This window comes from Scyliorhinus canicula, chromosome 11, assembly GCF_902713615.1.
Source record: "Scyliorhinus canicula chromosome 11, sScyCan1.1, whole genome shotgun sequence".
Classification (NCBI taxonomy): Eukaryota; Metazoa; Chordata; class Chondrichthyes; order Carcharhiniformes; family Scyliorhinidae; genus Scyliorhinus; species Scyliorhinus canicula.
The window spans coordinates 19,631,252-19,646,622 of record NC_052156.1 but is presented as its reverse complement, the minus strand read 5'-3'; the positions used below and the strand labels follow the sequence as shown (position 1 = coordinate 19,646,622).

General features: G+C 45.1%; 1 protein-coding gene across 11 annotated transcripts in view; it reads left to right on the top strand.

Moving 5' to 3' along the window:
- mtmr14 (myotubularin related protein 14) overlaps positions 1–15,371 on the top strand; it is a 101,386-nt gene that overhangs the window by 41,668 nt on the left and 44,347 nt on the right. For 10 of the 11 annotated variants that reach the window (XM_038812415.1, XM_038812412.1, XM_038812413.1 and 7 more), the window contains 4 exons: positions 4,349–4,423; positions 6,829–6,895; positions 9,949–10,034; positions 12,791–12,867. In XM_038812415.1, coding sequence (XP_038668343.1) covers positions 4,349–4,423; positions 6,829–6,895; positions 9,949–10,034; positions 12,791–12,867 — 305 coding nt within the window. The remainder of the gene's footprint in view (positions 1–4,348; positions 4,424–6,828; positions 6,896–9,948; positions 10,035–12,790; positions 12,868–15,371) is intronic. The other variant, XM_038812411.1, reaches the window with a different exon arrangement.

Sequence of the window (15,371 nt, the reverse complement as noted above, 5' to 3'; positions counted from 1 at the left end):
GATTGGCCTTTGAACTGGTATTCCTTTCTCGGAATCCTTTTCTGAATCTCCTCTTGCTGTCAGGTACTCTCGAAGAATTGTGTCCCTTCAGTCAGGAGGTTCCTCCAAGTAGGTCTCTTCTGAGCAAGGTTCTCCCAGGTGCTGACGCCTATGTGACATTTCTTCAGGTCAGCCTTCAGCATGTCTTTGAAATGCTTCCTTTGACCTCTTGTTCCGAAGCCTTCCTTCGGTATTGCTTTTTCTGGGTATTGCTTTTGCAGTCAGGTATTTGGCACCCTAAGCACGTGGGCAGCCTGGTAGAGTTGGTTTCGGGTGAATATGGCCTCTATGCTGGTGCTCTTGGTTCCTTCAAGGACACTCCTGTTAGTACACCTGTCCTCCCAGCTGATGTGGAGAAACTGTCTGTTAGCGTTGAAGCGTTGTTGCTACCTCTCCAGGGCTTTGAAGTGTCATCTGTCCATGGTCAAAGTTTCTGAGCCGTATAGAAGAATTGGGCGGATGACTGCCTTGAACACAAGGATCTTGGTATCAGCGCCGATGTTGAGGTAATCGAAGACTCATCCTTAGGCGTCCAAAGGTGGTGCTTGCAGATTGGATGTGATGTTGGATCTCCACACCGATGTCAGCCATAAAAGTTGGTTCCCCAGGCTGGGGAAATGTTCTACGTTTGGGAGAGTTCTCTGTTGATCTCAATGGAGGAAGAGACCAGATATTGGTTTGGGGCAGGTTGGTAAAGGACTTAAGGCTTAGACCAATTCTTCAGTATACTTCTGCAGGCATCAAGCATGGCATGGAGATTCTCTTCCAAGAAAGCAGAAATGGCGCTGTCATGCATTCTGAAGTTCCCGTGAGCGATGTCAGTGTAATTTTCTTATTTCAGCCAGTTGATGTTGAAAAGTTTTCCGTCCATCCTGTAGACTATGTCAATTCCACTAGAAAGCATGTTCTTGACATGGTAAAGGACGTGGCGGTGAAGATGGACAAAAGGGCAGGGCCAATGACACATCCCTGCTTCACTCCAGTCTTGACCACAAAGGTTTCTATCTTATTTTCGTTGGTGAGGACTGGTGCCGACATCTTATCACAGAGGAGTTAGGGGATGTTGATTAATTTCTCTGGACAGCCAGCCTTTGACAGGGTCTTCTATAGCACTGCATGATTGACTGAGTCAAAAGCCTTGGTCAGATCACTGAAGGCCATGTAAACTGGTTGATGTGCTCCTGACATTTTTCTTGAAGTTGTTGAGTAGTGAAAATCATGTCCATTATTCCACAATTTGGTCAGAAGCCACACTGGCTTTCTGGAAGGATTTCTTCAGAGACTGGGAGAAGGCAGCTAGTGAGGATTAGGGCAATGATCTTTCTGGTGATGGAGAATGGGGAGATTTCTCGGTGGTTCCTACATCTGCTTTGTCTACTTTCTTGAAGATGGTGGTGAAGACAGAATCACTGAGGTTGGCAGGGATTTCTTCTGTCCCAGATTTTCAGGAATAGTTAATGAAGGTGATCTCTTCAAGTGTGAAAATCCCTAGAATCCCATCTACTCCTGTTGCGTTTCCATTCTTCACGTGTTTAATGGCGGCTTCGACTTCATCTATGTTTGATGGAAGTCCAAGATCATCTTTGATGGGGAATTTGGAGATATCCAGGAACACGTCCTCATCTATGATTGTATCACAGTTTAGGAGTTCTTTAAAGTGCTCTCTCCATTGAAGGTTGATGAGTTCTCTGCCTCTCAAAACGGTTCCGTCCTTACACCGCACCGGTTTGAAACCTAGACTGTTGGGAATACATTGCCTTGGTAGCTCTGAAGAACCTCCTGTAGCTCCTTAGTTTTCTCAGTTCAGTATTAGTTTTGATTTCCCTAGTTCTTTGTATCTCCACCGTTGCTGTTTGATGAATTCTCCTCTTTGCCTTACTGGTGATGTCAGTTTGTTAGGTCTGGAGATCATTCCTCTTATCGATGAGGTCTTGGATGGTGTGGTCCTTTTCATTGAACCAGTCTTGATGTTTCCTGGTCTTGTAGCTGATGGTTTCTTCACAGTTTGAGATGATGGCTGTCTTCAGCTCTTTCCAGTTTTCCTCCACTCCATTAGAATGAACGCTTTGGAGATTTTGAAGAAGACATTGTTAACTAGCATGCTTGGCTCTTGACGATTCTCAACATTAATCTTTTTCTGAGCTGTTTCTTCTGATGGAGTTTGATGGCATAGAGGAATGGTGGTCTGACCAGCAGTGGCCTATACTGGTTGTCGCTTTGGATGATGAGGGCATGCTTTTGGACTCGGGAACAGACAATGACAGTCAATCATGTACCAGTGCTTTGATCGTGGATGTTTCCAGGAAGTGTTGAACTTGTATCTTTGGCAGAACAGTATGTTAGTGATGACAAGCTGTTGTTCAGCACATTTGGCGACAGGAGAACCCCATTGGGAGTTGCAATTCCCAGCTCCTTTCTTTCCGATGATTCCTTTCCAGAGTTGGGAGCACTTTCCAAACCCGCAATGGAGTCCCCAAGGAGGATAATCTTATTTTCCTCAGGAATATTGAAAAATATGGTGCCCAGTGTAGAGTAGCAGCCTCCTTGGGACTCATCAATGGTATTGAGGGTTGAGGCGGAGCCACTCTCGACTGCTGCCTTCTGGTTTTTGGTAAGTTGTAGACAAGAGAGCCATGAGGCATTCGTTGGTGCCAACAGGGAGCTCTCGGAGTCGGTTGATGAGTTGGTTCATGATGGCGAATCTAATTCCATGTGTCCTGGGCTGATCCTCGGGTTTTCCTCTCCAGAAGAAGGTGTAACCACCACAATCTTCCCTCAGCTGCACTTTGTCTGCTCTTCAGGTCCCTTGAAGAGCAACAACATCAGTTTGAATTCCCTGAGTTCATTGGCAATAAGGGCAGTTCTCCATTCCAGTCAACTGTTTTGCTCGTTATCCATGAGAATACATTCTGAAATTGAGTTTAACTTTGAATTTGTGACCGCGGGTGGATGAGCCTGCTGGATGGGGCTTTCCAGCCGGTTGGAGATGGTGTGGACTATTTTAAGGGCATCTTTTCTGGCCCTTTCCTCCTGCGGGGCGAGCGAGTGGATGCTGAAGAGGGCTGCTCAGTCGTGAAGAAAGCTGCAAAAATGCTCTCCTGTTCCTATTCCAAAAGCAAAATGAGTGAATCAATCTCCTTCGCCTACATGACGGTCAAAAGCTAGGACTTCCAGATCTCGTGGCCCTGTCCCCGTCATTTCTTCCCTATCACGACAGGGCTTGAAGACTTCTGGTGCAAGATATCTTTTAACGTGGGTGTGCATTTGCACATCAGACACTCAGTCCTTGACAGAAGGTAGGCCCAGTTCCAGTGACAAGATAGCCTTGACGACCGGGAACCTCCCTACTGTTGCAGGCTTCATCTGCCATCGCAGTCGTTGATACCCTATTAGTATCTTCCGCCTGATCCGTCGTTGAGTTGTATTGGAATTGCGCTTTGTCTGGTTCTTCCCTGCAGACTTTACTTCATGGCTGACCCTGCCAGGAGTTTGAGACTCCCGATGGCATCGAACTCAGGATCAATGGAAAGCTCCAGCGTGGCGATCCGTAAAAGGTGGATGCCCATGTGTGGTATCTTATCAAGCAACCTCCATATACTACATCCAACCTCCCCTCCATCCCCCCACCCCCATCTACCATATCTCTTAGCTCCTCAAATAATTCTGTGAGGTTTGTCGAACATGATGGACCCTTTTCAACTTGATGGTCATTTTCTTCTTGAACTAGACACGTAATAATGTCGTCATTAACAAAAGACTAAAGATTTCCCTACTGTAGATGTTAAGAAAATTGGCCTGTAATTACTCAAATCATCTGTGTCTCAGTTTTTAAAAATAGATACTGCATTGACCTCCACATTTATTGGGGTTCTGACATGTAATTTCCAGAGCACTGAAATTACCCCCCCCCCCGGGTGTATTCTGTTGAGCCCTTGTGCTTTGCCTTTCCTTAGCATAACCAATCTTAAATTTTACTTTTATTCCTTATAATGGCAATCACCTTCCTCAATCACTTCATGATTCACCACCTCTTTGATCACATCATATTGTACTGCGTTGCAATCCTCTTAGCTCTAAGGGTAGAAGAAGAAAGAATCATATGGCTATTGACAGCAACTTGTGGAGTGAGTATAAGAACGTTTGTGAAAAAAGGGATCAGTACCAGATGTCTGCTTGTACCTAATAAAGACATTGACCATCATAACAGCCTCTGCAGTTATTCTTTGCTATTCCCTGCTTCAGCAGTAGCCCATGCATTGTATAAAATTAGTATTTTTACACTTGACTGCTGACCATAATCTACTTGTAGGATTTTGTAGATGCGCCATTGAATATCCCCCCTTCTCTGACGGAGAATCTGAACATTGACTGGAAGGATTATCAGGTGAGTCTGTGCCCCAGAAATACTGGATTCTATCTTCAGAATAAATGTTGATATTATCCAGATTTATCCGCTCCTTTTCACTGGTTGACATTGATGATACAGATCCAAGAAAATGCTGAGCATTCGGGGTCAGGGGAATGCTCAAGTGCTGGACAGACCTACGTTTAGGTATAGGGTTCACTTATTGTCACTTCAACACAAAGAGCCACTCGGCTCTAGTTAAATAAGCTTTAACTTCTCAATCTTAACTTGCAACCACTCATCCCTGGTAATATCCTTGTGAACTTACACGGTCCATTGCTTTCAATTCCTTTTTATGATGCTGAAACTGTACACAGCCCCCACTACAACCTAACGTGTTACACTTCCTTGCCACCCTAGAGCCTATTCATGACACGGTATGATAACATCATTTATATTGGAGGTATAGAGTGGTTAGCACTGCTGCGAGGATCTGGGTTCGATCCCGGCCCTGGGCCACTGTGTGGGGGTTTGCACATTCTCCTCACGCCTGCGTGGGTTTCACCCCCACAACCCAAAGATGTGCAGGTTAGGTGGATTGGCCACACTAAATTCCCCCTTAGGTAGCTGGTCTGGTGTGTTTGCACTATCTATAGCAATCTGGTCTGTATACATTAGCTTTGAACCCAGTGAGAGTACTGAGATGGAAATCTGACAGTGAAATTAAAAAAGGGACAGGCGCACATGAAGATTCTTCTCTCAAAGTGGAGACAAGTTTTTAACATCATGGCTATTTCACATTGCCAGTTAATTATTTTCTGTCATGGTAAAATGGCCTCTGTGCATCACCCTCTCTTAATGATTTGAGGTATAGTGCCAGTTATACTGGGTTTCACTGCTTTGCATGGACGCAGTTGCTCAATGGAAATGAGAGGTCAGGTTCCATGAGTTTACTATCCTGAACCTGGCTAACTGGCTAAGATCACACACAAGCGCATAGCAGGAATAGAGTTTACAGCCTGTTGAACCTGCTCTGCCATTCAACGGGAGCCTGGGGGAGAGGCGGTGGCATAGTGGTATTGCCACTGGATGAGTAATCTAGAAACCCAGGGTCACGCCTGTGCACTTGGGTTCAAAGTTCACCACTGCAGATGGTGAAATTTAAATTCAATAAAAATCTGCAATTAAAAGTGGTCATGAAACCCGTGTCAATTTAAAAACCCATCTGGTTCACTAATGCCCTTTAGGGCAGGAAACCTGCCGCCCGTACCTGATCTGGCCTACATGTGACCCCAGATCCACAGCAATGGCCTACCATGCCACTGGGTTCAAGGGCAGTTAGGGATAGACAATGAATTCAGGCCCAGCCAGTGACACACATCCCATGAATTAATAGAGAAAAAAATAATTGCCGGTTTCAGTTCCATTTTCCCATCCGTCCTTCGATTCTCTGAGAAACCAAAACCTGTCAGTCTCGGCCTTAAATATATTCAATAATACAACAGCCTCCACCCTCTGGGGTAGACAGTTCCAAAAATTCACTTCTTTGAGTGAAATAATTCATCCTCATCTCCGTACTAAGTGAACGGCCCCTTATTCTAGGATTGTGAGCCCCTATTCAGATTTCCCAGCCAGGGGAAGCAACTTGTCTGTCTACACTGTCAAGACCCTTCAGAATCTTGTATGTTTCAGTGAGATCATGAATCATTCTCCTGAAAGTCAGAGAGTACAGGCACTGGAATGTGGCGACTCGGGGCTTTTCACAGTAACTTTGTTGAGGCCTACTTGTGACAATAAGCGATTATTATTATTATTAGTATAGACCCAATTTACTCAGCCTCTCATTAACATAAGGTCTCTTTTAACAGATACGAAATGGATAATTAATAGTTCCTGAATCGTTTAGATTTATCTATAGCAAGGGCCAGAGATTTACACACACCCATTGTAATATGAAACCGATTAGGCGCAGCATTAAAAGTAAAGATCATATCCATTCAAATGTCAAGTGTGGCGACAATGCAGAATTTTAAACCCGGATTATCAGTGTGCTAGGTAAATTGGGTGTTTTGCGGTTTGATACATTCAATTATTCTATGATTAATCTATGATTTACTGTTTTAAAAAAAACATTTAAATGTTGTAATACCAGATTCTTATCACTGGAGGGTGTAGTGCTGTGTTGAAGCTTCCTCTAGTGGCGGCAGACAAGCACTGCAGTATTTTTGTTGACTTTGTGGGGCAAAACATGATTAATTGTGTTTTCCAGACTTCTGTTCTTAAGTACATTCCTGCAACTTGTGTTTATGAAATGCCAGTAATGGAGATAGCCCACTGCATTATTAGTCTGAAATCCTCTCTCTGCAAATACATGTCCAAATCTTATTCCTCTGGTTTCTTCGTCATGTCAGGATAACATTATTTCTTGTTGCCTCTTTGTGTAGTCGTGGGACCTTGTTCAACAGACACAGAATTACCTGAAGCTGCTTATTCATACCATAAATCGAGATGGTAAGTGACTTTTGATTCACAGTTGGCTTGAAAATGATGCGATGTAATCTAAGATAGAAACCTCCTCTCCTGAAGGAATGGGGAGCAGTGCATTACAACGTTGTCCTTAAACTTTTACACAGAACACAGGCCTCAATCTCGCTGATACCTAAGAAAGACAAAGACCCAACGGAATGTGGGTCATACAGACCCATCTCTCTGCTGAACGCAGACGCCAAAATAGTGGCCAAAATCCTAGCCAAAAGGTACTGTGTACCTGAGGTGGTCACAGCGGACCAGACGGGCTTCGTCAAAGGTAGACAGCTTACCTCGAACATCAGGCGCCTTCTGAATGTGATAATGACCCCCTCCGGGGAGAGAACACAAGAGGTCATCATCTCCCTGGACGACAGAGTCGAATGGAAATACCTCATATAGGTACTGGAGCGGTTCGGGCTTGGAACAGGGTTCACCGCTTGGGTAAAGGTCCTATACAACGCTCCCATGCCGAGCGTACGGACCAGCAATACCAACTCCCAATACTTCCAGCTGCACAGGGGCACCAGACAAGGATGCCCACTGTCCCCGCTGCTGTTCGCACTAGCAATTGAACCGCTAGCAATCGCGCTCAGGGCAGCAAAAAATTGGAGGGGGACCGAAGGGGAGGCAGAGAGCACAGAGTCTCACTCTATGCAGATGACCTGCTTGTCTACATTACGGACCCACAGAGCAGCATGGACGGAATCATCGCGCTCCTGAAAGAGTTTGGAGCCTTCTCGGGCTACAAACTCAACATGAGCAAAAGCAAGATCTTCCCAGTACACCCGCAACATGTGTTTTTTGGGGGGGGGGGGGGGCACTAAAGGGGCTGCCGTTCAAACAAGCCCGGCACAAATTCCGCTACCTGGGGATCCAAATAGCCCGTGACTGGAAAGGGATCCACAAATGGAACCTCACCAGTCTGACGGAGGAAAAAAGGACCTGCAAAGATGGAACACACTCCCACTCTCCCTCGCGGGGAGAGTCCAGACGATCAAAATGAACGTACTGCCCAGGTTCCTCTTCCTGTTTAAATCCATTCTGATCTACATCCCCAAGGCCTTTTTCAAAGCGCTGGACAAACTAATCATGGCGTTCGTATGGGGGGGGGGGGGGGTAAAAATGCTAGGATCCCAAAGAAGGTCCTACAAAAAACAAAATCCGGGGGGGGGGGGGGGGGGGGGGGGGGGGTAAAAATGCTAGGATCCCAAAGAAGGTCCTACAAAAAACAAAATCCGGGAGGGGAGGGGGGGGGGGGGGGGGGGGGGGGGCGCTAGCCCTCCCAAACCTACAATTCTGCCACTGGACGGCAACAGCCGAGCGAGTAAGGGGATGGATCCAGGAGCCAGAGGCCGAGTGGGTGCGTGCGGTGGAGGCCTCCTGCATGGGGACCTCCCTCCAGGCCCTCGCCACGGCAGCACTCCCATCCCCACCCAAAAATCACTCCAGCAGCCCAGTGGTGACAGCCACCCTCCAATCTTGGAACCAATTGCGGCAGCAATTTGGCCTGACCAAAATGTCGGACAAGGCTCCCATCTGCAACAACCATAGGTTCACACCAGCACTGACTGACGCCACCTTCAAAAGGTGGAGGCAGGACGGAGGGACACTGACAGTCAGGGACCTATACACGGACGGCAGGATCGCAACACTGGACGAACTGACAGAGAAATTTCGGCTAGCCAGGGGGAACGAGCTACAGTATCTGCAGCTCAAAAACTTCTTACGAAAGGAGACAAGGACGTACCCACAACCGCCACGACAGACACTACTGGAAGACCTACTGGACGCAAGTATCCTAGAGAAAGGCGACATGTATGACCGACTGGTAGAAAGGGCCGACACCGTACTGGACGCAACAAAAAGAAATGGGAGGGTGACCTGGGGATTGAGATAGGGTGGGGACTCTGGAGCGAAGCACTGCATAGGGTCAACTCCACGTGCGCAAGGCTCAGCCTGACGCAACTAAAAGTGGTACATAGAGCCCACTTAACAAGAAACCGTATGAGTAGGTTCTTCCCGGAGGTGGAGGACAGATGTGAACGGTGCCAAAGAGGCCCGGCCAACAACGCCCACATGTTCTGGTCTTGCCCCAGACTTGTGGAGTACGGAACAGCCTTCTTCGAGGCTATGTCCAAAGTGGTGAGGGTGGAGCCATGCCCGATCGTGGCGGTCTTTGGGGTTTCAGACCAGCCAGATCTATTCCTGGAGAGGAGGGCGGACGCCCTTGCCTTTGCCTCCCTGATCGCCCGCCATAGAATCCTGTTTGGCTGGCGGTCAGCAGCACCACCAGAGCTGCAGACTGGCTGTCCGACATCTCGGAATCTCTCCAAATGGAGAAAATCAAATTCGCCATCCAAGGGTCAGACGACGGCTTCCACAGAACGTGGGAGCCATTCATGCAATTGTTCTGGGACCTGTTTGTGGCCAACGAACAAGAGGAAGAATAGCCGGGTGGCCAAGAATCACGGGAAAATGGACGGGAATCGGGGGAAGGTAGGGGGAGGGCTACGAGTTCGTTATGGGGGTTTGTTCTCATGGTTTTATGCTTATTTCTTTTTCTTAATTTATTGTTTTTGTATTGGAGGGGAGGGGTTACTGTTTTTCTCTGTTGTGATAAAATTTGTTGTTGAAAACTTGAATAACAATTATTCCAAAAAAAAGGAAGGACAAAGCCGCAAGCGACAGTCTGATGGCAAGCTAAGGCCCAAAACCAGATTGTAAATAAATGCCTATAAACATGTGCCTCGGCCATATTGGGGAATGTAAAATATGTATGCCGGTTAAAGGGGGTGGCCACAGTTGTTGTTATGAAGATGCTTGGCTGTAAATATACATGTTAATTTTTGCGTGTTTTTTTTCTAATAATTTGTAATTTGTTGGATATAAAATATGAAAACTCAATAAAAAAAATTTCCAAAAAAAACCTTTACACAGAAGGTGACCCTTTAAATTTGGTTCATAATTTCTGATCTGAATTTTATCCTTGATGTTGATGCACTGTTCTAATCTTTGTTCCTTTCTTCTGCTGACAGGAGACAGTGGTTTGTTAGTGCACTGTATTTCTGGCTGGGATCGAACTCCACTCTTTATCTCTCTTCTTCGTCTGTCACTGTGGGCTGTAAGTATGCATACTCTTAATTTTTCTCAGCCGGTAGTGCTATTGTAACCTCAGAAAAGAACAAAGTCAAATGTTAACATTAATGCCTTGCTTAAATATTCCTTAAAATATTTAAATATTCTTTAAATGTATATTATAAATATATGTTAGAATGCATATGATTTAATTTTCCGTAAAGCTCTAATGCTCAGTTTCGACTAAATACAATTTTAGCAATAAGTATGTTCTGCCAGTTCCTGTGTTTTCAGCTTGTTTTTGCCAAGCTATGGAGTAGAACATTAAAATTAGCCACTGGTACAGTACTAATCAGCTGTGTTGAAAATTTCAGTCGCTACCTTTCTGTTGTTGAGTTGTCTTTGTGCTGCTGATATGGGGAGTGATTGTTCTGCATTTGTTGGAAGGATACAGGGGCCTGCTTTGCATCCAACCTGTTTGTCCTTTGCCAGGTTTTGGTTTCACAAACTTTCGAGAAACATTGTTTTTCAAATCATGGATCTTTTCTCCTAAAAGAAGATAGGTGGTGTTTGTGGGGAGAGGAGGAGGGGGGGGGGGGGGGGGTGGGGAGGAGAGGAATCATGGAATCTGCTGTCAAATCCTGCCGTGATTAGTATCACTGGACAGTCTGAGACAAAACCAGATTCACAGACCCAGTGATGGGATAAATGTGTGCCTGCAATCAGCTGTGCTCCTGTAATGAAATGGGACATAGAAATTATCCAGGTCACTTGAGTTTAGCTGCCAAAGACACTCACATTCTCCAGTTGTGCTGAATGAGGTTGGAAATTATTCATTGAACTGCATCGTTGCACTTTTAAATTTATTTTACTTTTGAAAATCCTCACTCCTGTCTTTTACAAAGAGGCAGAAGTCATTTGGCTCCATGAAGCAGTCCCTCTTTGATTAATCAAGGCCACTTTATCCACTGTCTCATTATATCCATCAGTCTCTTCTCTAGAATTGTACCTATGTTGAACCCAATCACACTGCCTGCTTGAGCTGCTTGCCTGGTAACTTATTCCATAAATCCATTGGCCTTTTATGTGGAAAATTCCTGCTGGACTTCCCTTCTGGGCATGTAATTTTCTAATTTTCAAGTTATATTCATGGTATTTGAACCTTTCCCCGTTGTGGTTAGTTCTGCTTTGTTGATTCCAATTGCATAATCTTCAGACATCTCATGGTCAGGTTACCTCAAGGTTTCTTCCCCAAAGGAAAAAAGTGAAATTCCTTCACTTTTTTTCTCCTCGCTTGCATCTTGCCATCTGGAATCAGCTTTGTTGCTTGTCTGCTCATTCTCAAGGGCAATGAGTAATCTGTTACCGCCTATCCTTAATTATAACACAGCCCCTGGGATTGAAGATTCTTGAGTTTTCTTTTATAATGAGGCATGTGCTCTCCCGCACAGAATACAATTAAGTTATGGATCGTGTAACAGAGATCTTCATGGGCCAAGGATAATGTAGAAATCACAAGCTACCTTTGTCTTTGCCCAGTTATAATTTGTGTGAAAAGATTTTGACCCCATTTGTTTTTGTCCCCCCATTGTTCTTCCTGCCTCAATGCTCGTCCTGCAGGCGGAGGTAAGACCACCTCCCAGGTCTCCACTGGTGCCACTCTGAATCCAAATGCCCGAGTCTTAATAAAAGTAATCAAAACTGCAGCTGAAGGCCATTAGGCACTGGGGCACAAAAGATCAGCTACACAGCAGAAAAAAATTGCAGACTGCCTTCCTTTGCTATATCTGCCATAACCGCAGATGGCACCAGAATGTGTGTTAGAAATCTGGAAGAAATGAAGTTTCAATAACACTGAATGGGAATAACTCTGGGACTGTGATGATTATTCTAAAAGCTCCCTTAGGAATGATTTCATGTCTGTGTTTATCCGTGCTGTCACTTAAATGTTTTGTACGTACTTTGTGAGAATGTTTATAAAGGATTCTAGTTTAGAGGCAGTAATAAAAATAAACTGGGAATCTTCACCAAGTCACTCTGCAAATGAGCCATGATACCTGATATCTGTCAAGTCAAACCCCTAGTGTCAGGACCAGGTTATAGGGAAAGTCTTTGAAGGAGATAACTGAAAAGTGTCACGTGTGTGAGACAATAAATATTGACTGTAGAATAAGTTCAAACTGCTGAAGGGCAAATTTATGACTGATGTCAACAGGTTTTTATTCACTTACAGACCAATACATGAATTGAAATTCCAGGTGGGGAAGAAAAGGCAAACACTGGTATTATTTAAGATGCAATTGGATACTATTGATCAGGGGAAGGAGGATTACTAAAGATGAACTAAGATGAGATGAAAGGCCACTCATATCTGTGTCTACCTTTTGTGATTAAACAGCACCTAAATACTGAAGGTGTATAATTTTTCTCACATTTAAATGTATTAAGGACAGGACATGCAATTTTAAAACCTGGAGATTCCTCTGTATAAATCCTTACACAGCTTTACATTGAACATTCAGCAGGTTTCGTAGCATCTGGATAAAAAACAGTTAACGTTTTGAGTCCATATAACTTGTTCAGAGCTGAAGAGGGTTTTTCTTTCTCCACAGATGCGGCCAGACTGGCTGTGAGCTTTTCCAGCATTTTCTGGGTTTTTTTATTTCAGATTTCCAGCATCCGCAGTATTTTGCTTTTATTACAGTTAACATTGCTCATGTAGTTGATTTGAAAGTTTCTATCAAAGAGTTGTTGGAGCCACATCTGTAGGTTAAAGAAATTGCCACACCTTGCTTTTTACAGGATGGACTTGTTCATACTTGCCTGGAGCCTGTGGAAATCCTTTATCTCACCATTGCTTATGATTGGTTCCTTTTTGGGTGAGTTTGTTTTGTATTTCATAACTGCAGGGCTAGCACAGTAATTAAGTGACAATGTTATTGATTTTATTGTGAAAAGCAAACATCTGGCAGGGTTTTGTGAAATTCTGTGATTCTGAATGTGTTTTGGAGCCATCAGATTACATATATAGAATCAAAAAGCATGGAAGGGAGGCCTTGCAGCTTGTATACCTGTGCAGACTTATCCAATGAGACCCACTCTCCTCTTTCTTATTAATCATCATCATTTGCGCTGATTTTTAAAAAAGTTTCTTCACATGACCTCTGGTTCTTTTGCCAAATCTGTATCCACTGGTTGCTAGCTTGTGTCACTAGAGATCACAGTAACAGTGATAGCTGATGAAACTAAAAGGTTGAAGACAGAGGTTGACGACCTGGGAAATCGGTGACAGAGGCAGAGCCTCCGAATTGTGGGAATGGAAGGCCCGAGCCCCACCAAGTATTTATCACGGATGTTCTGGAAGATGGTGGGAGATAAGTAGATGGTCCTGCAGTAGGCTAAGGAGCTCCACACTATGGGAGACACTTAAACCAGTGATAAGAGACGAGGTGATCTCATATAAAGTGCAATTAGACAGGGCAGTGAGGGAGGAATGGCAACATTTTTAAAAATTCATTTTTTTGTGGGTGTCGCTGATTAGGCCAGTATTTATTCCCCATCCCTAGTTGCCCTTCAGAAGGTGGCAATGTGTTGCCTTTGTGAACCGCTGCAGTCCTTGAGGGGTAGGTACACCCATTGCGCTATTAAGGAGGGAGTTCCAGGATGTTGCTCCAGCGACAGTGAAGGAGCGGCGATATATTTCCAAGTCAGGGTAGTGAATGACTTGGAGGGAAACCTCCAGGTGGTGGGGTTTCCAGGTATCTGATGCTCTTGTCCTTCTAGGTGAGTTACTGCAGTGCATCTTGAAGATGGTACACATGGCTGCCACTGTTTGTCGGTGGTGGAGGGTTTGAATGTTTGTGGAAGTGGGCTGCTTTGTCGTGGATGGTGTCGAGCTTCTTGAATTTTGTTGGAGCTAGCCAGTCACAGTATTAATATGGCTGGTCCAGTTCAGCTTCCGGTTGATGGAAACCTCCAGGATGTTGATTTGGTGGGAGAGATCCTGGAAATAGACCGTCGCTACTTGCCGGCTCCAAACCCGGAGCAGTTTGCAACCAGCAAGTGACTCCAGGTGCCGTTTGGCTTGTTATATACTGGAACGGTGAAACACATGAGGAGCGTAGTCTATGAGCATGGGGAGACTGCAGGTCATCTGTTGGCGCACCAACTGAGGTGGCAGATGGCCTCGAGAGATTATTCAGGTCAGGAACTCGGGAGTGGTTTAGTGACAGCACCGAAGGAAGTCGGCGCGTCATTTGAGACTTTCTACAAGGATCTGTATAGTTCCGAACCTCCGGAAGGGGCGTCAGATATTGCAGAATTCCTGTACAGGTTGTCCTTCCCGAGTGTTGAGGAGCTGGAGCATCAGATGAGGTGCTGACGGCTGATCGGGTATCCTGTTGAGTTTTACAAAAAATCTTCAGATAGGGCATTAATGGTAGATAGATTCAACAACACTTTAGCTCGAGGTTTCCTGCCTGACTTGATTTCACAGGCCTCCATCTCCCTCATTTTAAAGAAAGACCAAGATACTATAGAGTGTGGTTCTCAGAGACCCATTTGATTGCTCACTGTGGATGCCAAGGTACTGGCTAAGCTGCTGGCTTTGCGGTTCGAGGCATGTATTCTAGATATAGTGGCATAAAGCCAGGCAGGATTTGTGAAAGGAAGGCAGCGGCCATCTAATATACGGCAGGTTCTGAACCTTGTCCTCTTACCCCCTTCGGACCCTGAGCCAAAGGTGATTATATCTGTGGATGCAGGGAAAGCATTTGACAGGTTGGAGTGAAAGTAGCTCATTCAGGTACTTGGGAGGTTTGGGTTCGGGCAGAAATCTATTTAATGAGTGTGGATACTTTCCTCTGAGCCGGGGGTACAAGACGGATGCCCATTGTCACCACTCCTTTTTGCTCTGGCAATAGAACCTCGTTAGTACTGAGGGATTCTGGGAGATGGAGGGGAAGTAATCAAGGGAGAAGGAAACCTAGGGTGTTGCTTTATGATAATGACCTATATGTCACAGATCCGGTCTCCTCTATAGACGAGGTTCTGAAACTGCTGAGAGGCTTTCCTTCTCAGGTTATACATTAATCATGAGGAAAAGTGAATACTTTCAGGTTAATCGCCCAGGGAGGGGTGAGCAAGGCTGCCGGGCCTGAGGTAGCTGCCAGTATCTGGGTAACCAAGTGGCATAGGCTTCATAAGTTAAAGTTTATAAGTTTGTTGGATAGGGTGAGACCTGATTTGCAGAGATGGAGCAGCCTCCCATTATCCATGGCGGGCAGAGTTCAGATTAATATTCTGCCGAGTTTCCTATTCTTGTTTCCATGTCTTCCTATTTTTCTCGCTAAACCGTTCTTTGCTAGGATGAACAAGTTAGTGA